At 38.4% G+C, this 25,797-nt stretch overlaps 2 protein-coding genes across 8 annotated transcripts in view; one reads left to right on the top strand and one right to left on the bottom strand.

Moving 5' to 3' along the window:
- PPP3CB (protein phosphatase 3 catalytic subunit beta) overlaps nt 1-15,432 on the top strand; it is a 46,134-nt gene extending 30,702 nt beyond the window's left edge. For 2 of the 5 annotated variants that reach the window (XM_054636955.2, XM_054636954.2), the window contains exons 12-14: nt 471-568; nt 6,043-6,072; nt 7,719-9,408. In XM_054636955.2, the coding sequence (XP_054492930.1) occupies nt 471-568; nt 6,043-6,072; nt 7,719-7,897 (307 nt within the window). In that variant the 3' untranslated portion in view covers nt 7,898-9,408. Of the gene's footprint in view, nt 1-470; nt 569-6,042; nt 6,073-7,718; nt 9,409-9,947; nt 10,006-10,616; nt 10,689-15,058 lie in introns of those variants that run through there. The other 3 variants (XM_054636957.2, XM_054636956.2, XR_008534637.2) reach the window with 2 other exon arrangements.
- Nucleotides 12,148-25,558, bottom strand: ANXA7 (annexin A7). Of its 3 annotated transcripts, none has more exons than XM_054636958.2 (13): nt 25,425-25,558; nt 23,902-23,959; nt 20,900-21,116; nt 20,480-20,581; nt 19,254-19,294; nt 18,887-18,989; nt 18,506-18,600; nt 17,640-17,753; nt 16,197-16,367; nt 14,547-14,717; nt 14,364-14,439; nt 13,020-13,132; nt 12,148-12,497 (listed from the first exon to the last, which is right to left on the bottom strand). In XM_054636958.2, the coding sequence occupies exons 2-13, from the start codon at nt 23,956-23,958 to the stop codon at nt 12,375-12,377; spliced, it is 1,383 nt and encodes a 460-aa protein (XP_054492933.1). In that variant the 5' UTR covers nt 23,959; nt 25,425-25,558; the 3' UTR covers nt 12,148-12,374. The 3 variants fall into 3 exon arrangements, with proteins under 3 accessions (XP_054492933.1, XP_077039322.1, XP_077039321.1); XM_077183207.1 differs by having other exon boundaries at nt 12,363-12,776; XM_077183206.1 differs by having other exon boundaries at nt 12,363-13,132.
- Nucleotides 25,559-25,797: the final 239 nt, after the last annotated feature.

Genomic DNA, 25,797 nt, shown 5'->3' with positions numbered 1-25,797 from the left:
AATATCCCATCTTCTTTAAATGTTGAGATTTCATCATCCTATTTACCCAAAATGTCTGTTTTTCCACAGAACATAATTGCTCAAATAGGGGTAATTTTTTAAAGTTCCTATTTCCCAAAGTAGAGACATTTCAGACAAAATTGGGGACTGTTTTATGGTAGTGAGACATATTCTGTACCTCATGAAGCATTCAGTGCTCATTTCAAAGCTAATGAACCTGCATGGGAATAACTGCTCAGAATTTGGTTCAGAAGTAGCAAGAATTTATAACTCCTAGGCAGAGGAAAGACTGGTATGGAATAGAATTGTTTTCGCCTTTTAAATTGTTGGAAATTGTATATGCAGTCAGTCTGGACATGCCTAAAACACAGCAAAAAACTTGGCTGTCCCTTTCCCCATCCATTATTTTACTTTAATGTAAGTTTTCATGTGCAGATATTTAAGGTTTTGCTACTGTTTTTTTCACCCAGGGAGGAGAGTGAAAGTGTGCTGACACTCAAGGGTTTGACTCCCACTGGAATGTTACCTAGTGGAGTGTTGGCTGGAGGACGACAGACCCTGCAAAGTGGTAATGATGTTATGCAACTTGCTGTGCCTCAGATGGACTGGGGCACATCTCACTCTTTTGCTAACACCACACATAATGCATGCAGGGAATTTCTTATGCTTTTCAGTTCTTGTCTTAGCGGCTGATACAAGCATAGTGTTATGTGTTAATCAGGCAATGTGAAATGGATACTTAACCAGGGTATAAAACTAAAAGCCAACTAGTTCAGCAGTGTCAAGCTATGTTTTTCAGACTCTGAGCTTCCTTAGTTTACAATTTTTCAGGTGGGGTGACCTTATAGATCTCGTATTGAGGCATTTAGTCGTTACAGATAAAAAAATGGCAGTGTAATTTTGCATCATTACTTGTGTGCTCTCCATTAAAATGGTTTTATTATAGCTGTGTTAGTATTTTCATTGACAATGTCAAATACTTGTTGATATTAATATTAACAAACAGCTACAGACTGCATAGTTCCATATTACACTCCATTGACAGATTGGAATGTGCTATGTTTTGTACCCTGGTAATTAATGCCAAAGTTTGTTCTCTATGTTGTTTGTCAAATGTTCTATGTATAATTGACCTCCCTGAATTGTCCTTGTAACATGCTGTTTCCTTCCTCTGCAGATGTAGCTGCTTTCTTAGATCTGTCTGTCTCTCTCTAGGTATAGATGTATGTCTGTATAAGTGTTAAAATTAAACCACTATCCCAGACACTTGTCTGTCTCTTGATGTAGAAGCAATGTTGTAGCACCTTGTTTTTGAGGTTTGCTGCATTTGCTGCTGCACACTGTCTGTGCATTTTCAACAACAATGTAATTGAAAAATATTCAATCATTTGTTATAAAATCAGTTGAGAATAAAGGGATTGAATTTAAAACTTGTAAATAAATCAAAATAAAAGGGTGTTATTAAGTGTGCATATATTTTTTTGCATGAAAATAAAAAGAACTCTATACAAAATATAACGGTAATCTGGCTCATTGAATATTTTGTAAAAGGTTTTCATTCTTTTTTTAGTTTGTTGAATCATTGGATCATATTTTTCACAAGGCTTATAATGATTAGTTAGGATTAGGGAGAAGATGCTATGAGCTTGTACCAAGTGTATTAAAAGAATGAAGTCCATGTTTTCTGCTCACAGTGGTGAATAACTAAAAAACACCAGTCTGAAACTGGGCTTCATATCAGCAGCACTCTTAACATATTCAAAGACTTTTTATTGGCCACCTTCAGGCTTTACTATGAAGTATAAAACTTTAGTGTGGGAACACTGAATTTTATAACTATTGAAAGATTGTGATATATGAATACCACTTTTTACACAATCTACTTTACAAGAGTAGCTGCTTTTCTCATTTCATGATTTAGACTGTTTATTTGAATTCCTTATATTTTCTATGTAGTTTTTTAAAAGCCTTTCACTACATTTTCTATTAAACTATCAAAGCTGGTTTTTAATAGCTTTGAAACACAAATGTCACATTTTAAATCATTTTTCAGTGGACATATAATGTCTACAAGTAAGTTTATATGTCCAGTGTATGTATGTGATTGTTTTGTGAATGTCTATAACAAGAAATGGTGTATGTTTCCTAATCCATTCAACTATTCCAAAAGCATATGTTCTAGCTTTAATTTTCATTGTTTAATAAGAAATTTTATTATGCTTAAAAATGAGTCTGCATTCCTCTCACTCATTTAACAAATTTTTATCCATGTTGCATTACAAATACCAGGGAGGATCAAACTGACTTGAAAATTTTTTTTTCATAAAGCATATGACTTTCTACCATTACTGAAAATGTGGGACATTTGGAAAGTATGCAAAATCTATACTGGATTTTTGTGGGTGTGGGTTTTCTCTTGACTAGAACTTCGATGGCAGTATTCTCTGATGCACTACATTAATATTCCTCATTTGTTTTAGTCATGTTGATTGTTCAAAATAAATTAGTTAGTTCTTAAATGGAAGTAACTTCTTTTTAGTGATAGGCATGTTACTGTTTCAGTCTTAGGAGAGTAGTTTTCAAATTAGAGTTAATGCTCAATTGCAAAGGTAGCAGTAAAGCAAAAATAAAATAAAACTTCACTAACTGACTATTTTCTAAGCCATTGTAGTATCAGAGAATTTATATTCTTTACAAAAAATACAGTCACTGATAGTATAGTTTATATTTCTTACTACAAATATTTACTCTTTGAAGTATTTTGTACTATGTTGGTCAGTATATTATCAATAATTTAAACTAGCGTAGGCTTGCAAAAATAAAAGAACATAGTAATTGAAGTAATTTTAATTGAAGTAATTTTAAATTGAAGTAATTTTTTTATTCTGTTCTTCTGTTGGCCTAAAGATATACAGAATTGACCAGTATGTCCCAGGTTTTCCTGGTTTCAGTCTTACAGATGCTCATTTTTCAATGGCACATTGGTTATTGTTAAATCAATAAGCAGCTTTGAAAGTTATAAGAAATTGGAGTGTATATTTACATTTCTCTAGAGAGCTGGCTGAAATAATTTTATCAGGGCAAATAGATACACACACACATGCAATTTTTGCATATCTACCTATTATAGTTCCTAATGTCAGTAACATTTTCCGTAGTAGGTCTTAGCAGCTGCCACTGTTCTGTCAGGACTTTGTAGAGCCCAGCTGCTGTGTTTGTGACCTGCTGACCCTTCTCCTCCTCCTCCTGCTCGGAGCAGCAGTGCCTGGTGGTTTTGCCTGGTGTTTTTGCCTGGTGGCTTTGCCATCCCTCCAGGCAGCCCCAGGACAGATCCTCGCTGCAGCCCAGTGCAGCCATGGGGGGAATGGCAAATGCAGAGTGCAGCAAAGGGCTTAAACAAAGACAGCTCAGTTCAAAAGTGTAATTCTGGAAAAAAATGCAAGCCTATTTCCTATGGGAGATGTCAATGTATGATTTCTTTTTTCATGAATATAGATATATTTATTTTAAGAATCATAACTTACTTTTTGATAGCTTTAATGTGTTAGGTTAAAAACAGACTTTGGGAAACCATGGTCTTTGTATATTTCTAATTTTTTTTAATGTCAATTTGTTTTTTATTGTTTTTGTTGCTTGCATTATAGTAGCTGAAATAATAAAGATAATATTAAGTACTGGTCTTTAAAATAACATTTCCTAGTGACTTATTTTGTGAATTGAATTCAATAAAATTAGCTTCCAAACTGAGCCAACATCTGCTAAAAACTGACTAAACACCTAGAGCTTTATTCAGCAACATACTAAACAGAAATATAAATTAATAATTGTAAGTACTTCCATGGATATCAGTTGACCTACTGCCCCTGCTATTAGTCAGGAAGCAGTTAAGATAGTTTTTTGTGTTTAGGTTGCAAATTGGTAAGGATTTTCTCTCAGATACATCCATTAAGTAAAAAAAGAGGAGAGCTGAAATTAAGGATAGAAATGCCATTGAAACCTGTTGCTTAAAATGAGCTTTCTATTGAGAATTTTCAGAGCAAAGACTTCAGAATTATCTGTTCATATGGTCCAGTATTTATTTGAGGTTTATCAAGGTCTACAAAGTATAAAATTTTAATTAGATATACCTGCAAAAGAGAATCCAACAAAATGATTTTCCAAATTGAGTCTCAACAGGTTTTTTAAGTGCTTGTATTTTCCAGTCAGTTTGCTCTTTTATGTCAAGTTGAAAATTATCTTCTTCCTAACTGTGATGAATATTCCAAGGTCTTTTTGGAATAGTAGTACTACAAGTAGCGTGAACTAGGAGTAAATTTTGAAATTTGTATTTATGACCAAGCGACATAATTTGCAGAGATAAATCAGTATTCATGATCTTTTCAGGAAAAGATTGAAAACAAAGACTCCACAGGTAACAGAAAATGGTGGAAAGAGGTGGTTTCTTTACATAGTTTTATATTTGTATGGCAAATTGATTATAGTTTGCATATATGTATTTGGTGACTTTCTAAAACAATTCTTAAAGTAATTTATTTTTAGAAATAGAGAAAGTTTCTTTCCCTTAAAGTAAAAATAAATAAGCTTCCATTCAAGTGGCTTTTTGATTTGATTCTGCAATTGCCCTTGTCTCTGTAGATTTCAGTGCAGAACTGTTTTAACATTTTTTTCATTTTTTGTTCCATGGAAAGTGCAGTATATGAAATTCAAAATGCTGCATTTTCCTTAAGTATTTAATATTATTTTATGAAATAAAATAGTATTTATTGGATACTTACATAATGCAAGTATCTGATTTTTTTAGACTATCTCAGTGAAAATTAGAACCTTATGCAACAGTGAGCTTAAAACATAGTGTAGGCAATTCATACATAAGATAGTGTAGGCACAGTGTAGATGATTGGTTTTGTTGGATAGGAAATGAGAAGTAATAAACTTAAATCTCTTTAAAGAATTCTATTCTCATCTAATGCCCTATTTTCTTATAGAGCTATTTTCCCCAGCACTTGCTTGAATACTCTGCCATGATTTTTGTTGTTAACAGTATGTATGAAGCACCACACAAGTAGGTTTACCACTATGTAAGCTACTTTTTGTTAATATTTCTGAAATTATGGTATTAGAGGCATGGCAAATGGAGGAGGAGGTAAAAAGTTGTTACCGTGATTGACTTAGCTACAGTTCAGGTTGTAATAATAATAACCTTATGTTAAAGCTTTGCTATCTAAAGCTAAAATTATGAGGAAAGATCTTACACATAAGAAATCAAAGCAGTTGTCATAGTTATTTAGTTAGAAGAACAGCTAGTGAGCTAGATGTTCTTCATATTCACATTAATTCACCCACTAAAACTATGTTAAATCCAGACCTCTTCCTGCTGTAGACTTTGTCATTGATTCAGCTAAACAATTTACTTTTTAAATATGCAGATTTAACTAACTTTCTAGATTTGTCTTCTTTGGCTTAAATTTCACGATTCAATTCTCAGAGATGCCCATTTTAGCTTAAAATATTGTGAGAAATTGAAGTACTAGTTAAACTTCAGGGAGCTAAAGATAAAGAGAAAAGTAATTTTTTATTATTATTCAAATGCTGGTGGTGTTATTTTTATAGTGTCACTCCTGGTAATTTAATGAAGCTCACTAATGCATTTTAATCTTCAGAAATAGTCTCAAATAGATTTTTAGTATTTTTTAAAACCATACCACAATTTTAGCATCTGTTGAAGTTTTCTGTTGCTGTCTTAAAAAAAAATCAAAACAAAAATCACAACTAAAAGTTACAGAAATGTATAGTTAATAACATCAGTTCAATTAGTGTTACTTAGACAAACTTCTAGTTGATAACTCTGTTAGTTAAAATTTAGGAAAAGTTTCACTTAGACCTAAAAACAATCCCCCAAAAACTTAATTGTCATTTTAACTAATTGTAATCGAATCTGGCGTAGCATACTATATTAAATTGATCATTGCCTTTTCTGCTGTGCGATATTACACTCTTCATCTTTCTCATTCATTTTGCATGCATCTGCTCACTTCTGTACAGCCACTGTAGAGGCAATTGAGGCTGAAAAAGGTATGATCAGAGTCTTTGCCCTTGGCAGAGATCTGTGGTGTCTGGGAGGGAATTCAAAAGTACTCTGTGTGGGTGTGTTTTATTTTCAACTTGCACAAGCAGAGATGAATCAACTGCATTGATTCATCTATTTTACATGTAACATTCATTTCTGGCTTTAGGATAATGATTATCTTTAATATTTTAGGGAAGTTCTTGGGGGTTTTTGGTCTCCTTTTTTTTATTTTTACAGAATATGCTGTAGGTTTTTGTACAATAGCATGTTGTGATATGTGATGTTGTCTCGAAGTTCTTAAAAATAGAAGTGTTTAGTGGTTTTTTTTCTGCATTCAACTGAAGGTTTTGTTTGATTGTGGGGAGGGATGTTATATGTGGAAGGAGGGTTGTTTATGCATGCCTTTTCTCATAAAATATATTTAATGGCTTTGAACTTTTTTTTAAACTTTCTGTGATATCTGGTAGTGCAAGACATATAACTTTTTTCTATAGATTTTGAATATAAATTACTGTTCAAAATTATAGCTAGTATTTATGAGACTGTTAAATTCAATGGATTATTAGTGCTTCTATGCTAAATGAGTTGTATATACATCCTCTATTATTGGTATTGAGCAAAATGCCATCAAATTATTTGGTTCAGAGTATTCAACTTCAGATTGTTTCTTTTCAGAGAGACTTTAGTTTCTTCTTGCTCAGAATTCAGTGAAATGAATGACAAACAGCATAGCCATTGAGAGAGAGAGCTGCCTTTGGGGTTTTTCAGATTTAGTTGCAAAGCACCGTTTAATGACTCTATTCTTTGTTTTTTTAATTAAGGAAGTCAGATCTCCAAAAATATAAACAAGTGCCATATTCTGTTCTCACACACACCTGCAAGAGGTCCTGTTGTTGTGAGTGGAAAGCCGTACTTAAATCTCCAAAGAATTATTTCATCCCAAAGACTTCAGTCTTATTATGTGGTCAGCCATTTTCAGGTGTAAATTCAACTACAGACCTCATTCATCAAAATAATCAGTAGCAAAATAATACCTATTTTCTATACTTTAAATACATGTGTATTTAAATTATACCATTGTTGAACCACAGTGCTAACTTGGTGATTGTGGTTGTGTCCATTTCCATCATCCACATGATTAGCACAGTGTGAACCACATCCTGCAGTTTTGCCTGCATGAAAACTGCAGGATCAGGCCATTGGTGTGTGTGCAGGATGTAAATCTGCCACTACTTTTGTAACCCTTTGCTGCTTTGCCTCCACTGCACTTGCTGTGCTGCTTAGATCTTACTGACATTGCCCTGAAGAGCAGGGGGATGTTAAGATTAGCCCAATGAGCTGAGCAGCAAAAGCACAGCAGTGATAGCTGGCCCCACCAGGGACACGCAGAAGCAATCAAGTGGGCTTAAACCCCTTGATTCCTGCTTGCAGAATATTTGCCATACTTTGTTCTTTTTGTAATGAGCTGAAACAATGATTGCTGTGAACATTCCAGGAAAGCAGGTTAGAGAATCTTTTAGCAATACAGTTGCAGGGCCATAAGTTTCTTTGGCTGATTTTTAATCTTTTTTTAAACATCATTTGTTAGAAAAAGTATATGCTTTCATCTTATTTTTCCATTACTGACATATCAAATTTGCATTTTGTTAAGCAATACGAGGATTCTCTCCGCAACATAGAATCTGCAGTTTTGAAGAAGCAAAAGGTTTGGATAGGATCAATGAGAGAATGCCACCAAGAAAAGATGCTCTTCAGCAAGATGGTATTAATACTGTAAACACAGCAAATGCCAATGGAAACAATGGAACTGGCAACAACAATGCACAGTGACCACATCAGCTTCTGGTTTACTCACTCATGTCCTGCCTGAGAATTCCTAGATTACTGCTTTTTGATGTGACAACAAATGAAATAGCGGGATCACTTGAAGTGACTACTTACACGAGGTGGAAAACCATCTGACTTGATCCCACTAAAGAGAGACCATCATGCTTTTGAGACAACAGCCCCCCTCTTACACGGTGACCCAACCTCCCGGGAGCGTGTGCCTCACCCTTTCACACAAACATCCATCACTGGCTGCTGCAGCTTCGGAAGAGATCTGGGGAAAGGATCGGACTGTTCTCACTAAAGCACACCTAGGCTAGCATCTTACGCTTACGTTGTCAACACTTTTAAGTTTACAAATGGGAGTTTTCTTTCAGTAGAGGTAGTTTGTTTGTTCATTTGTTTAAATCAGACTTTCAAATACAACCCTAAGAGCTAACTATTTATTAATGGACATTGGTTTCATGATATGTCTTTAAAATTATAGATTAGAATGGTCTTAAAATATCTGAGGCTGCAAAAACTGTATTTTAAATAACAGAAAAAAATGCCAAAACGTTTCAGTTGGTCATTCTGTAAAATGCTGACCTCAGGTTTACTCCTTTAGATGTTGCTAATTCTATATTGTATTCACTGTATTTTTTAGTTACAGCTTATCAGAAGATTTCTATGTAGGAATGTTTATTACTTGAACACAGATTAAAAAAAAAATATTTAATTTAGAAACTTTTTTGCCCAGCTTTTTCAAGACTTTTCCCCACCTTGAATTTAAAAAAAATATATATACTAATTTTAAAAGTAAGAAAAGTATGGAAGTGTTAATTTTAAGGTACTTTTAATTGAACTTTGTACATTGTTTAAGTAAATTTTGATTCATATCAAGTCTGTAAAGCTTGGCATTGTATTTTGTGTATGCATGTTTTCATTTTGCAAATATTTAATATATAGACCTATGATGTACATCTATAGGTTACCTAGATGTTATAAGTACTTTTAGTTTATTGTGAGTATTACGGTTGCATAAATAGCTAACAATCACTGGGCTGAATAGCTGCAAGCTTTTTTATTATTTTTAAATCTGTAAAGGAAACTGAACCTGTATCGGACATACTTTTTGTTTAAGCAAAGCAGCGCGTAAGCAATTGCTATGTTCAACTGCTAAGGCATTAGTGAAAGTGTAACTTGAGACTGCATGTATTTTGGTATCTACAGGACTGCTTGGTTAAAATAAAAATTGAAGCCCTGTGCTAATTTGTTCACAAATAATGGACTGTACTGATTGCCAGTGTACTTTGTTATATATTTTGACATTTGCTACATGTCCTTCTCATCCCCTGGAACACGACTTGAAACTTATGTCACTAGAGTTCATCTCTTTTTTTTTTTTTTTTCTTTGCCATAAACTACAATCTGTACATACCCCTAAGTTGGAAATTTTATGCATGTTCTGAACTATTCAAGTATTTTATAAACGGTAGCACACAATAAATTTTGTGCATGGGCTGCGGCTCCTATCACTGTGTATTGGTTTTATTTGGCATACATAGGTCTAATCTGGCCTTGCAAATTTTTTAGAAATAGCCTTCAATATTTAAGCCATTCAAAAAAATAGCATAAAAGGTCAGATTTAGCTTGCAGAGAACTAGTTGAATGTAAACAGTCACTATGTAATTTAAATTTTATTCCTGCTGCTATTTTTTGCTTTTGAGTTCTCGCTCAGGAATATTTTGTGCGTGGTAAACCAGACATCCATTTTTGGTTTGTACAGGCTTGTCAGAACAGGGTTAGCGGACTGTAGAAAAGACTCTTATGCATAGCTCTGTTTCATATGTTGGTTTGAGCTAAACAGTTGGGTTGACTGCTGAAGTGTGTTGGGGATGCTTTTTAGGCAGAGGTAAAAAATTGTTTGTTTTGGCCCTCTGTACAGACACACAAATTAGCCTTTTGGCATATTCTTTTTAAACTAAGGACAAGCTGCTGAACAGGATGAGAATTAAGATAAGACACACTGTTGATAAGGGGAGTTTTAATACTCAATTTTACTTTATTGCAGATGCATTCTAATTGGAAATTCTTCTCAGATTTGAGTCCAGAAGATCAAGTTAAAAATGGTAAGTTTTTTGGCTTTTTTATGAAGCACTCCTATCCCCACAAGCTGTACAGTCTGCATACAGTGTCATATTAGAGAAGAACAGAAACCTATTACAAAGTTCAACTGAAATTTTATGATGAACATGGTGATGGTACCTTTCTCCTTGTAAATGCTAGTGGAAAATGTCACAACCTCACAAGAAGGTATTTGTCCTGATTTGATACTCAGATCTTGGTTGTGATAAGGATTTCGAGTAGCTGGAACTGTACATATTAAGAAAATACAGATTCAGTCTTTGTGTGGAAAGACTTCACTGTAATTGGAGAGAACAGGTTCTGATACTTGTGTGGCAGTAAGTGCCCAGCAGCAATGATGTTCACTTCTGTGAGGATTCCCTTGCAGTATCTGTTTTGCTGCTGTAAGGATTCCCTTGCAGTATCCATTGTCTGTAATAGTTTTCACCAGATATGAAGGCAGATCTGCAGTAAAAGAAAATACACTGGGTTGTTGGCCTGATTTCTCATGCTGTGTTTCTCCTGTCACCTTTTAGGCAAGTAGTCAGGTAACAGGGTTGTGTCTGGGGGTGTTGCTGTTTGTAAAGGAAGCACTCATTTTTTGTGTTTCTGTAAGGTGGAGTCTGGAGCTGTCTCTAATTCTTATATTGTTTGGGAGAAGAAATTATTTCCTTACACCCAGAAAACTGTAAGTAGTTTGCATTACTAGTTTTATGCTTTCAGCATTTTAAGAAGGGAAAGAAAATATTTTTGCCATAAAACAGGTTAATGTTTTACATTCACATAGAATAGAACATAGAAGTCTATTCATCTGTTCATTTCCTTGTGATAGTACATGAACCAGATTTAATCAATATTCTGCTTTGAATGACAAGTGAAATGGTAGGGATTTTCAGTCACATAAAAAGACACGCAATAATATGCTTTAATTATTAAGGTGCTTCATATGTAAGGAAGTTTGTTCAGGAACAAATGAGAACCAAAGCTTTTAAAAATCTTGGTCAAGCTTGGAAAGCTATTGACGGATAGCTATCTATACACACACATGTATATCTATCTATCTCAGTGGATGCTTGCACTAAGGATGACCAAAGCACTGCAGAGTAGAATGTTTTCTACTCTCTCCAAATCATCTTCCATCTAATTTGTATTTGAAATAATTAATCTGACCCAGCTGAACTGTATTTCTCAGTTAGTAACAGAAAAAGTTTATAGTCTAAAACCAGATTTAGGTTGCAGACTACTGATATAAGTAAAACACATAAGCTTTTTTGTATGATACACTTGATAATCTGTAGTTGCTGTGTAAAAACCTCTATGTTCATGCTGAGCAGAGTGAAAGATTTGTCATCTTGGAACCAGCTCTACCAGCCCTAGCGACTTTTGTCTGATAATAGAAGAAATAGGTTTGTGCTGTTTGTGTGAGGTTGTCCTATAATGCAGTTGTTACTTGTTAAAGCATTGCTTTACACACTGCTTATTACTGCTGGACTTGAAGAAAGAACACACTGCTTATTACTGCTGGATTTGAAGCTTTTCTTAAATTTATGGTTGGGGACAGATTCATTGCATCTTTCTAAAAAACCCGTATGTGCTGTTCAAAGATGTTCTCTTTAAATCCTTTGAAAACATCCACATAGCCATTTATATTGTGTAGATCACAACTGCTTTGGGTTGCATTTACAGGTTAGCATTAAATAAATGCTTTTTCACTGCTTGGTCAGCTACTGTATAACCCACTCCTTTACAAGAGAGATTTGAGAATCAGATCCAATATGATTTCTCCTTTCCATTGTTGCCTTAGTTACCATTACACCTAACCACTAATTTAAGGAATTTAATAGGTGAGTGCAGTCAGATTCTGCCAAGGCCCCTAAACTGTCAGTGTATTGTGACTTAAACTGTGCACCCACATGTTTTTCAACATTATGATGGAAACATATTAAAAGGGGACAGGGTGTAAAATGCTAGACATCACAGCCTTGGGCTTTGTCTTCTACAGTAAGTTCAGCAGTTTAGGTATTTCAGAAACCTGTTGAGTGCTGCAGATTCATTTGGCTGAAACAGTTGACTCCCACAGAGATGCATGCAGGAATCCAGTAGAGGGGAAGTGGTTTTGTCTGGGTCAAAAAGACTAAGGCTTAGGGTCTAATAGATAAGATATATCTTTTATTATACAATAAAGATTATTATCTGCTGTAAATTAAGGCATTGTAAGTGCAAAAAGCTTACTGAATCATCAAGAAGGCGTATTTGATTAGGCAACCTTTAAAATTATTCTTTTACAGCGATAGTTAGTATCTACTTAAAGCATGTTTCATGTCCTTCAGTTTGTTTCAAAAAAAAACAAACCAAAAAACCAGATAATCCTCTTCTATTGCCCAACAATTGCCAGCAGCAACTTCCGGTAATCACCGCTCGTATCACTTGCTATCATTGTAGCCAGTGTCTTCTGATACATCTGTGTGAACATCTGTTTAATTTGCACAAGGTCAATCTATGCAAAGACAAAAAAAAAGCAGAAAACTCAACCACAGTGTATGATTTAAATCCTAGACAGTCACCCCACATCTCCTCCCTTGTGAACTAGAGAACACATGCCAAGGGTGAGATGTGCAGTGATTAACCCTGTGCAGTGGACAAGCCAGCTGGTCCCTCCAAGGGTAGAAGAGCAGCTCCCAAAGCAGAGTGCAGCAGTTGTTCCATGCTTTGTTAAGATTGTGCTGTCCTAACTGTGAACAGGTGAACTTCTCACCTGGAGGTGCTCACTTGCTACCTAGACGGGCAACAACAGTTAAAAAGGAAAACAAGCAGTTACTGCAATCAAGGCATAGTTAATTAAATTATTATGTGAAAGCTGGCTTTAAAGCTAATTAACACATGCATCTAAATGTGAGCCCCATAAAAGTTTCATGCAGTACATGATTTTACACCTGTGAAAGGAGGACTGAGTGACAAGCTGGTTTAGGTAGATGGTTTTCTGCTGCATATGACTGGTACACAGGAGAGAATTTCTTACCTCACTGCGAGTGACTACAATTCTGATGAGGGTAGAATCATCTGTGCCAGCTCCTTTCATAGAATAATAAAGTCTTTCTGCAAAAAAGGCTGGGCGATTTAAAGCACATTGCACTGCAATAAAGCATATTGTTAGGATTAGTTCCAGTAATGTATCCTAAATAGTGACACTTGGCAGGATCAACTTGGCAGGATTTTTGGTGTAGACAGCTAGAGGTTGGTCTTAGTGAAGATCCAGTTACTGTAAATAACAGGACTTGCTTATAGAGCTAAACTTATTTTCAAGTTGTTCAAATGAGTTATTCCTTCACACAAAAACTTACAGTTAGTAGCAGTTAACTCCTCTGGAAGTGTTTTTCAAAACTCTCTGAAATCTTAATTCTCAACAGGTAATTCTAAAACAGTTCTTCTCCTTGGATAGGTGGTATTGGGACACAAGGTATTTTACTCATGTTCCATTGCTAGAATCTCACTAGGAAAAGTACAAATGTAGAAGGTGCTGTAGTAGTTCTGCAACTCTTGTACTTACAGAATAGATCTTGTTTCAGGTAGATTGTTCACGCTTAGAGACAAGCCACTATTCTACCTGATTCTCAGACCTGAATTTTTCCCATTAAACTTTTGAGCAGAATATACTCTGGTAAGTTTTTGCTTATCCATTATGGCTACAGAATTGCTGTCATTTGGGTAAGCACTGATATGACTGGTGTCTCCAGATTTACTACTAAATATTACTGATTTTCATTTCATCATCAGTTAATTGTGCTGAATTGTGTTGAACTGCTTTATTATAGCAAGTCAGTAGGAAAAAGTTAATTCAAAACAACATCTTCTGTTTTGCTAAGCTTGTCCTTAGCCACAGCTGAGCTTTTTGGGGTAGATGGTAGCGAGGAGGGGGATGGAAAAGGAACTGTGCCGTCAGTGGGTTCATGTTGGCTCTGAGGTTATCTGTGTGGGTGGCTCAGCTGTCTCTGCTGAGGAGCTGCACACCCAGTCACAGCTCTGTGACACTGGTACCCCCTTTTGCAGAACTCTGAATTACACAGCTACAAGCACTAACCAGTGACCCTTGGTTCTGAGCACTTGCCTGCCTTCCCAGAGAAGTGACAAGTAGTTTCTATGTGGCCTTTTCTTATTTGAAACTGACTTCTTCTTGATGGTTGCATATTTTCTTCACTGAAGTACAAGATGAATCATTTGAATAACTGAAGCTACTTCTGTTCTAGCAGAGTCTCTGATTATGTGATCAGTTGCCATATGGCCAGTGCTGCATTGGATTTTTCTTTGGTTACATTTAGGTTTAATTCCTAAAGGATAAGAGGGGAGGGAAGAACATATAACTTACCAATAGTCTTCAAACCACGTTCCACATTTCCAGAAAATTCTCGATCAATGCTGCTTAATAAATCACGATTAGCAATCTACAAATAAATGAGATTAATATGTGGATGATGAAATGCAGTAGCAACTGGAACTTAATTTAAAATACATTGACCAAGCTTATTTGAAATCGGTGAACACCTCTTACCCTGGAGTATGCCTCAACTGTTGCTTTCAGCTGGGGAAAACTTCTGCTTGCCAGAACCATATTAAAGCAAGATTCATCAGTCCCAAGTTTTCCTTCACCAGCTTGGTACAGACGCTGAGCATCTTCTTGAGCTTTTTGATAATCCACAGTTTGATTCTCATCACGATTACCCTTAATGCAAACACAGCAGATTTCAAAATTAAATTTCAGAGAGAAAGCTATGCTTTAACTACTTCCATTGTACAGAGACCCCAAGCATATATCTTCAAAGCTTGAAGCAGAAAGAGAGGTCGTTTGAAATACTAAAACTTCTCTTTGGTTTAATATTCTTTATAGGAAGTAAATACAAAAGTGGCTCAGAACACTATCTGTAGGACATGCTTTAAACTGCAGATACACTGACTCAGATAACTTCACCCCTACAAACCATCTCATAGTTCTAATTAAGTACTGTACTTAATTCTCTATTTTACTTAATAATGTAAGCTTTCTCTTGATTTGTTTGTTTCTAGGCTTCAAGTTGCAAAGACTCTTCCCAAACGAACTAATGAATTATCTTACTGAATATGCACACCTGAAATATCTCAGGTTTCCTTCCTATTTTATTTATAAGTTGCTTATTTCAAGTAAGAATGTCTTTAGAAACCACTTACTACACTTATGTCAGTAGGGCTTATATGACATTTTATGTGCTTTGTTGGTTGTTTTGGCATTTTGCTGCCCAGTGCATGGATGGACACCGCTAAACATACTGGCTGAGTAGGCTGAATACATTCTCTCCAATACTGTTGTATCTATAGAGGTTAATATTCTATTTAAATGATGTGGTTGTCAGTTATTGTAAACTACTGGATTTATCAAAATAAAAATTAGCAGCATGAGCTTCTCCAGGTTTGCTTTCTTGTGGATTTTGACTTTTAACCAAATATCTAGATCATAGCTGAACTCTCACAAAGGAAGAAGCCAATAAGATAGAGAAGTGCCATAGAAATTCTAACAGAAATAGGCAAATTGATCAGAGAAATGTGGGAAGTTGCATTAGTTACATATTTCTTCCTAAATATGAGTAATTGCACGTTACTATTCTTCAACACAAAATAAGCCCTAGTAAATGATATGGGATAAAAGAGCTCCAGTGATTATCTGAGTTCAACAGCAGCACCTCCCTACATCTAGTGACATAAAGGGAAGGCAGGCACTGGAGTAACTTGACGGGGAGGTTTTGCTCTTATCTCGTTTGTAGGGATTCTCACAGGCATTCTGCATACCACAGAGATTATCCAATCAGCTTCACCCAGATTGCTTTGTTGACATATGCAAAAAATAAAAAGCATCTTGCTCTAACAGCAGTGTAGAGCACTGGTTTAGGGATCCACTTGGTTGCATCTGCACAATATTTCCACATAAGTTCTGATATTAATTAAGGGTGCTAAATTAGGTCACAGAATTCATAATGGATTTGTAGATAAGAAGTATCTCTTGAGGAGGGACTGAAGGGTCATATCTTAGGGAATAAATTAATGACCACGGGCTAATTTCTTAAAAACCTGCCTCATGCTAAGCATGCACAGGCTATTGTGGAGCCATTATGACTAAACATATCAGACTGTACACTGTTATCTTATATTAAAAAAAAAATTAAAAGCTCACTTGGCACATAGATATAAGTAGTCGTTCAAAGTGTCCCGAAGTGTCTGATCTGATGTCTTGTTCAATGTCCCTTCCAAATTCTGATTTATAGCAGTTGACTATTTCGCGAATCTCCTGGTTTGTCCTTGTGCAAAGGATCTCAATCAGCACACTCTCCTGAGTGCCTGCTCCCTGCAGGCAGAGAAAACAAAGGCATAAATACAGAGCACTATCTATGCAGTTTCCTTCAACTGTGAAATAGGGCAGTCATCTGGTATTTCAAAATTTAATACAATCTAGCTTGTAAGAGCAGTATTGCCTGCAGTGCGAAAGCACCGAGTCTCCTGTGTACTTAAAATGGAATAAAGATTCCTCAAACATGCCATTCTGCACCAGTTCAGACAAACACCCCAAAACATCCCCATACATCCACATCGGTGACAATGGCCAAAGTTAAAGGCAAAATGGTTTAGGAAAGGAAATTCTTTGGCAACCTTAATCTGGAAATTTACCAAAGGAACGTAAAGTCTTATAATAATCATTAAAGTCAAATGTACACATGTAAATTCTGTTTTGGTCAGTACACAAGTGTATTCTCAATCCAAATGTGGCTGCTTCCACAATGTGGAACTTTTTATAGATGCTTCCCTCTCTCCAGAATAAAAGTTAATTGTGATTTCTGTATACTGGGGGATCTTACTGGCATGAGCATCTAAATTCAGGGAAGGATTTGATAGGAGAGGAGATGTATGTGAGACTTCCAGGTAATCTTATATTATGAATTTTTGAAAATGGTTAAGTGGCTATTCCCCATTAAAGGCAGATCTTCATTTAAGCTCCATGTTGTCTAGAAGGTGTGCATTCATACATGGGTTGAGTTACTCATTTCCACTTGCTAGCTGCTGCAGCTCAAACAAGACATTCCAGTAAACTGGATGTACCAGTTTACCTGAGTTAAAAGTTTAAACCAATAGTTCACCTAATCTCTAAATGGTGTCTTTATATTTCAAAAGATACATCCATCATCTGGCTTTAAGAAATTACTTTTTCATTAAGTTTTTTGGGTAAAAAAGGGAAAATCCAAAAATATCTTTCAGTAACAAAGGTTTATTTCTAGTAAGGAAATGCATATACCTTTGGTTTAAACAGGGGTTATGGTTTTAACCCTGGCCCTTTCTAGGTTCTAGCAAAAATTATGCCCAGGTAGCAGAGAACAAGGTTCTGTCCTGCAGCATTTCCTCCTCTACTGAATGGACATTTGCCCTGGCCAATTGGCTAATCCAGCAGAAATTGTCTGGAACTGGGGATGTCTGGAACTGGGGACACAGCAGGAAAGAATTTTAAGCCCTGCAATCCCGGGATTTGTTTGACACTAGTGGATTTTTCAACAATGCTGGGACTCAGTATTCTTAGATGAGCATTTTAAGATAGTTTCAAACTGTTTCCTTTGCAAGAATACCATACCTTCATTGCATGACGTAAACTCCAGGCATCATAGTAGGTACTAGGCATGAAGAGGGCTAGAATCAATTCTTCCACGTTACCACTTAACTCAGACTTCAGATCTTTAATTAAATCCTGTTCAATTATAAACATAGAAAGGGCTTTGCAGAGTGTTAGGATTATATAGATTACATACTGAAGAAAGATCAAACTAGAACTTACTTTTGTGATTTATTTCTACCTTTGTAGCTTTGTGCTGTTTTTCCTGTAAAGCTTTATTTCTTATTAGAACTTCCCTCTGTCCAAGTCTCTGACAGCTCAGCTCTTCTCCATTATCTCCTCATTAATGCCACAATTACAAAATTTCACTTTAGGTTGCAAGAATGACAGGGAAGAAATTAAATTAACCTGGAATTTTATTTACTATCCAATCCTCAATCATTTCTCAGTTTGTTTCTTGGGAAAAAGAAGATTTCAGTGCTGGTTTGTCTGCAAAAAAACTCAGTAGTGTCAGACACTAATACTGAGTGTCTGACACTACTGAGTTTTTTTGCTAATACTAATACTATTAGTATTAGTAATACTGAGTATTACTAATACTAATAATAAGGGCAGTTTAAGCTTGATTATTTTCTGTCAAGCATGAGAAGCTTGTGTGGTCAGGGACAGAGACAGCCTCCAGCCTTCCCCCACCCCTCCTTCTGCCAGGTATCAGGACCAGCCTATATCAAATACCAGATGTCTCCCAATACATAAGGAATATAACCAAAAGAAGTGCATTTTAAAAATGTTCAAATCATTCCCCAGGACTAAAATGCAACCAGGCAGTTAAAGCAGGAGCTGAAAGTTTGGGTTTATTTCCCAATTCAAAGAACTAGTGAACATACCTTGCCATACATAGTCTTGAAAGCTGCCTTGATTTTTTGCCTTTGATCATTGGAGCGGTTAGCAACAACATTTATGATGGCCTGCTCATCAGTTCCTTGGAAACAGAAGGGCAATGTCATGTAAGAATGCAATATAGTCCCTCCAAAACTGTGCATTTTATACTGTTGCATTTGGGCATAATTACATAATAAGAGGCTGCTATTTAAGTCCACCAAATTTTCTGTGTAACTTCATCTACTAAATAACCCCAGCCATTTTGAAAAGGTAATTTTTGAAAAGCTTCTGGGAGGGAAGTATAGTTAAATAAGCACTGAAGAAAATAAAATAATGGCATTAAGAAGTTAGATCAATAAGAACTATAGCTTCTATTTCTTACTTACCAAAACCCTTCATAGCTTTGCGTAGGATTTCTGCATCCCTTCCAGCATCGAAGTTTGGAGCAGCTTGAATTGTACCCTGGGTACACTGAACCACTGCAGCAGGCTGAAAATAAGAGTCACATGTAACTAGATATCTGCACAATAAAAATTCAAATTAAAATCACAACTCTGCAATCAGTACTTGAGAAGGAGTTCTCCGTTAGTTCTCTGTTTTTTCCTCTAACACAGAATCAGGGCAACATTATTCTGAGGGTAGATGGAAACTCCTGATGCAGAACAAAACCAAAACCTTTGGAAATCAGCTGTAAAAACATTAAAACTACAGAAGCCACATAAGATCAATTATAGAAAAGAAAACAGCACATACCAGACCAGGCATTGGGGATGGTACTTGTCCACCAGGAAATCCTAGAGAAAATAAAGAACAAGGAAGGAGAAATTAATTAGGTCTCCTCTTATTATGGAAATGCCATCTAATCTGAATATAAAGTCAAACCTACCACTGCACACAACCTCTTTCCTAATGGTACCTACCACAATCTGTAATTGAATTTCTTCCCTTGGGGATAATAGGAAGAAGCAATCACAGATGCATTTTGGTACATACACTAGCAAGGCAATTCTAAAAATACTAAACTTACTGGTGCTGTGGGAACTGGAAGGATGTCTCTTTATGAAATTCTGCTATTTTTGACAGAAGCCAAGATAGCCGAAACAAAGAATGTGTGTTCCATGCTCTCTTTAAAAGATGTTATGTACATTTTAAAATGCCTAGCATGTAAACAATAAATATTTAGAACTCATTGCTGCAAAAAGGATTGAAGTAACCTCATTTTGTGATCAAAAGCACTAGTAATACAAAAGCTAAAACTAGTATTTTGTACTGGAATTTTATTTTTATTCATAATATGTATGCACATTCCTTATCAGTTTAATAGCAACTTAGTACTAGAGTTAACTAGTTAACTACAGCAACCATAAAACAAAAAGGTTTTGCTGCTTAGAACTTCTTTAAAACACAACTAATACATTCCAGGACATCATCTCTAGAGTAACTGAAAATCATCTCTAAGGTAAAAAAAATCATCTCTATAGTCTCTATATATCTCTGTATATATGATTTTCTAAAAGAAAATCATCTCTATAGCAACTGACCACTCAAAGCATTACAAACACTGCACTGATTTTAAGCAAATGTGTGCATTCTCCTTTCCTCTTTCTCCAGTGTGTCAGGAATCACTGTGAACACACAGATCTGAAAAATGCAATTGAGATTAACAGAACTGCTAGATACTCACTGAATGTGGACTCTGGGTTTCACAATTCTCATCAGATACTTGCAGTTTGAAAAAGGACCTAAACCACTGCGTCATGACCATTATTCAGGGACAGCCATCCCCTTTGGATGTAGCACCTACAGACATGGTTCTTATCAGCCCTTCAGTGGCCTGGTCAGAAAAGGTGGCAGGAGGTGCACAGCATACAAACCTCAACAGCTACAAGTAACAAAGGTAAGGGCTTAATTTGTTACTACCTATCCTGGAGTCTCTTGGTTTAACCATGGATGCTTGGAGTTTCTTATATATGACATACCTGGAATTTGTGCTTGTCCACCTCCAGCATAGCTTTGGGCAGGAGGCTGCTGTGGATAGCCACCAAAGCCAGGCCCAGTGGGAGGCACAGCAAAGCCAGGGCCTGGAGGAGCCAGGGAAAAAAAAAAGACTTTAGCACACGTAGTATTTTGTACTTGACTTCTTGACACAACAGGAGCCAGCTTATTAAGCAAAACTATGTAAGAGACCGGTTTCTCCGTGTCTGTGCAGTGACCCAGAACCAGCAAGGCTCTGCCAGCAGCACTCAGGTATTTACTGCTGGATGGCAACCTAGCTGCCTGCATGCTGCTGCCTGCACCCATCACTGAACAAAACTGCTTTTCTTTGCTGTTTCTGACAAGCACAGGGAATGGTTACACTGGAGATCACTCCTGACTGGTACTCTAACAAAGGATCTTACCTCCAGGGTAAGGTGGCATTCCTCCAGCCTGGGGAGCTCCAGGGAAGCCCCCCGAAGCGGGGTAGCCCCCTGGGGCGGGATACCCTGCTGCCCCTGGAAACCCAGCATTTGGTGGTGCTGCAGGATAGGTCCCTCCTCCTGATGGAGGGAATCCTCCAGGAACAGCAGGATAGGCATACTGACCAGCTGGTGGATAGACAGACTCCTGTCCTGTTGGCTGAAACACAAAAATGGGATGTCTGTATGCCTGTTAACAGCACATTAGAGTAAAAACTCCCAAGCTGCCAAAATGTCCACGTGTATAATAACAACGTGAATTATACAATTAGTTGTAGGGCTCACAGCAGCAGCAGAATTCTGAAGCCTGGGTGGGGTCCTCCTGGTTGGGTATTCTGATGCATCTCCTATGTTGACATGGAATCAGAGACTGCTGCAGGGTGGAAGTCACCTCTGGAGGAACCTGTGATCCCGTCCACCATCAAAGCACGGCCAGCTTTGGAGTTGGGTGAGCTCATGCAAGGCCTGATAGTCAAGTTTTCAGTTTATACAAGGAATGACAAATTCACAGCCTCTCTGGGCCCCTGTTCCAGCTTTTGACCACTATCCTAGAGAAAAATGTTTTCCTCAAACCAAATTGCAATTGCAAGCTGTATTTTCTAGCTGCCCTTTCACTGTGTACGTCTGACAAGAGTTGGCTCCAATGTCTCTATTGCTCCTCCTCAGCCAGCAGAAAACTGAACAGATCTGTGCTTAGCCTGCTCTGCTCCAGGTAAGCAGCCTTCCCTGCACATGCTCCTCTTTGTCCATGCCTTTGTTGTACTGGGAGGCCACAAGCAGACACAGCATTGCAGAGATGCTCTTGCTGAAGCCTGCTGTGCCATTAGCCTTCCTCCCTGAGGACTCAGTGCTGAGCCACACTCGTCTTGTCAGCCACTGTGACTCCTGGTCCTTAACTGGAAAGCTGTTCTTTCTATCCCACACAAGGAGGAGGTGAGCTCAGCTCAGCTTGCTCTCTTTGAAGCATTAGGAGCTCACCCCCTGTTAAAAGACTTTTAAGAGCTTAGTAGCTTTGAAACTTCTGCCTCTCTTGCACAAACAGTATTCTCAAATGTTACAGGGTAAGAACTTTTTTGGGGTTTTTTTTCCCATTTCCTTTGGAATCCAGGTTATAAAGCATGGACATTCAATGATTAAATCTGGATCACTGAGTCAGACTGAACACCTATTACAGGTTTTAAATAAAAAGAACAAGTCTAACAGATATATATTTGTTTTGCTACATGTATGATTCACCAGCCATACCACAAAGGCTGCTATTAGCATTAAGATATATTAGAAATATTTACTTGGATAATCTAGATCTCTAAGGGAAAGCCCTGTAAGGTAAAAGTCATTGTACATGATCTTAGAAATCAGGCATTCAAAATCAGCTTCATAATGAAGCATAATGGATGGGACCCATTACTCACTTGCTGGGAATCATCTTTACTGCTTTAGAAATACGAGTCACACATTACATATAGTACACATTCATTCTTGACCCCAGAAAACAAATAAAGTGCAGAGCAGAAAAGCCTAAATCAAATGTTCTCGGGTTTGGCTGCCCCAAGATTTCTACCCCCAAATTCCTGTGCCCAGGCTATATAATATTCTTTTCCCTAGAGGTACAGTCTAACATTTCTCTGCCTGACTCAACAAAAATATTTTATTAGAATTTAGATTCATAAATCCAAAATTAGGATCCTCAAAAGCCCTGCTCAGATTACTACTGGTGCTGCAGAAAAAACCAATTTCACATATGCTTTTTAAATTGGTTATCATATTGGGCATCATCAACGAGACTAGAAAATCATTGATAACAAGTCTAAAAGGTCTTATAAATTAATTCATTGAAGCTGGCTATTTTTTAGATGTTAGCTAAGAAAAAAAGATATTTTCAGATGTAGTTAAAAATAAACTACAGCTAAAATCATGAGGGTTCAGCAGAACCTTAAGGGAAGAAATCCTGAAATCCTGGAGTTAATAGTCTTGTTTCTAACATGTTTTTCATTTGACTGACTTTAGTGTTTCAGAAGAAGTAAGGATAGATTGTAAAGCAAAATCATCAGAGAATTTATTGCACGTATTTATATGTATATGTTTATATTTTACATGTATTTATAGCTTTTCAGTATCTTAAAGGCATTCAGGCTGATCCGTGCTTAAGTCTAGTTCTGTACTACACAGAACACAGGTAAAATTCCCATAATTACAGCATGACAAGTGCCACCATCAATGCCATAAAAGCACAGAGATTAATCTAGCTTTGAAAAATATTGCAGGCATATCAAAAAGACTGCAGTATCAGCCATACCTGATACAATTCAGCCTTCCATTAAGTTTCCTTCAAATTTTTAGTCCATTCAGTTGTGAGATGAAGGTGGAACAGTCCTGTGGATAAGGTAGTCAAGATAGAGTGTCCTCTATCCTCAGAAAAATATTTACTTGGTGTTATATGAAAGCTGGGCTACTTGAGTGAAGTGTTCCAAGCTCTTCCTGATGGCTGTGACCAGTGAAGCTTGTTGAACATCTCTGAAAATCCTGGGATATGGCTATGTGAGTATTTTGTACAGATTGGTTCAGAGATTACTTCTAACCCTACATGTGAAGGACCTCCTATTTACAGAAGAAACTTTAGAAAAGAAAAAGAATTGTTGAGATGAGACAGCTATATTTAAAACACCAAGCTCACAGGATAAAATAAAACAAGACCAAAGACTTTTCTGGAACAATGGGTGTCACTAAAAAAAATTAAGCTTCCTCTTGGAATTCTTGTGTGACAGCTGTAAACTCATTCCCAGAGATACACAGAGGAAGACCATAGACTAGAGAACAGGGTACATGAACTGACTACGACTATTTACTACTAGCTACTATTTACAGACACATGGAGCACAGTCAGAAGGGGTATTCACAGAACACAAGTGCATTAGGAATGCAACACATTCAAGAGCCATACTTACAGGGTAACCTGGGAAAGCAGGGTAGCCATCAGAAGGGGGATAACCTGGGTATGACATTCTGGGGAAGAAAAAAAAAAAAAGGTATTTTCATTGTGAGGCACTATCTTTGAGTTTGTAGTAGGTATTAGCTTGCTAATTATCTCTTAAATCACTTGAATAATCTGCTATTAACCCACAGAACTTTCCTTTTTTTCTCTCCTACATCTGACCATAACCATCAGAATTCAGAAGGGAAGCATCTTCAACTCATAGTAATTATAGTAATTAACTATCAGTCTTATTTAGGGGTCAGACAGACATTTAAGCATGGTAAGAGGCTCAAACTTCCAGAAAGCTCTAAAATACAGGATACACTTTGAGGTGCCAGCAGGAGGGAGCTTGAACCCTTTGCCAGGACAGAAACTATGCAGGTTTCTGGACTGCACCAAGCACCTGTATCCATCATCCGGCACTGCTCCGCTCACAGGGGTAGTTCCCAGGAGAAGAGCAGTACCCTAGCTATGCCATGTAAAATGGTAATTCGATAAGAACAGGTATTTAGCATTACTTCATTTGTGGAGCCAATTTCTATTTCCTGACAGTAACTGGGTTTTTCTTAGTCACATTTTTAACAGAGGGACTTGGGGAGTAGGGGTAGAGATCATCCCATCCTGCATGTTGCCAACCAGTTGGGCAGGGAGATCCAAGACCATTAGCCAGGTTATGAAACTTTTAATGACGGGGGGAAAAAAATGGACTTTAAATTTGGCACAAGCATCCTCAAGTTGAACAGTGGCTCTGTCATAACTACTTTTATAACCAAAACAACAACAGATTTTTTTCCATCAGACTGTCGTTTCCCCCCGCTGTCCGCGGATGGGCACGGGGCGGGTTGAGCCGGGGGCCGGGTGTGAGTCAGCTGCGGCACTGGCCCGCGGTGAAGCATCAGCGGGCGCGCCGCGCTCCGTGCGTTGGGCGGGAGCTCGGCCGGTAAACACCGAGAAGTCTCCCCGTGGCGGCTGCTCCGCCGGGACCGCCCGGCCCCGCACCCCCGCCGGCACGGCGCCCGCCCCCGCGGCCTTTAAGGGCCCCGCCTGCCGCTGCCCCGCTCCGCTCAGGGCAGTCACGCATCGCCCCAGGCTCCTCCCGCTCCCCCAGCCGCCAGCCGCGGGCCGGCCCGGCGAACCCTCCGGCGAGGTGGAGCTGCGAGCGGAGGCAAGTGTCCCTCTGTCCCGGTACCCACTTCTCCCGAGGCCACCTGAGCTCGTCCCCGCTCCGCAGCGCCAGGGCAGCTCCCGCCGGGGGTGCGGCTCCCGGGGGCAGGCGACACCTCCCTCGGTCGGACACCTGCCGAGCCCCGAACCGCGGGCGGCCGCGGCTCCGGGAGCGCTGCCCGGAGCTCCATGCACACCCCGGGGCTGCGGCCGAGCCCCCCAGCGATGTCTGAGCAGAGTCGGGGCTGCGGCCGAGGCCCCGGGCGGTGCGAGCGGAGCCGGCGGGGCTGGGGCGAGGGGCTCCTCCCTCCCCCCCCCCAGCCGCCTCACCTGAGGGGAACTTGCGGAGCCTCCGACCTCTCTCCGCAGCCACACCGCAAAATGGAGCCCGTGCGGCCGGCGATACCCGCCCCGCCCCCGGCACCGAGCCCGCCCCGCCCGGCCCACGGGCCGCGCTCCCCGCGGGCAGGGGCACCGCGCCCGGTGCCGGTAGTGACGGCCCTGCCAGCACAGAACCCTTTGCTGTCCGTGCAGGCTCGGCTGTCTCGCTGAAGGGAGCTGTGAGATGCCCGGCTGTCTCTCGGGACGGACGAGAGGTAAGCTCACAGGCGCAAGTGCCACGAACGCAGAGCCGCTCGCCAGTGGAGCTGTGACAGGGAAGCGTTCCCACAGGAAGCGCCCGGAGATGCTGTCCCACGGCAGC

The sequence above is a fragment of the Agelaius phoeniceus genome, chromosome 9, assembly GCF_051311805.1.
Source record: "Agelaius phoeniceus isolate bAgePho1 chromosome 9, bAgePho1.hap1, whole genome shotgun sequence".
Lineage (NCBI taxonomy): Eukaryota > Metazoa > Chordata > Aves > Passeriformes > Icteridae > Agelaius > Agelaius phoeniceus.
This window is presented reverse-complemented; position numbering and strand designations above follow the sequence as displayed.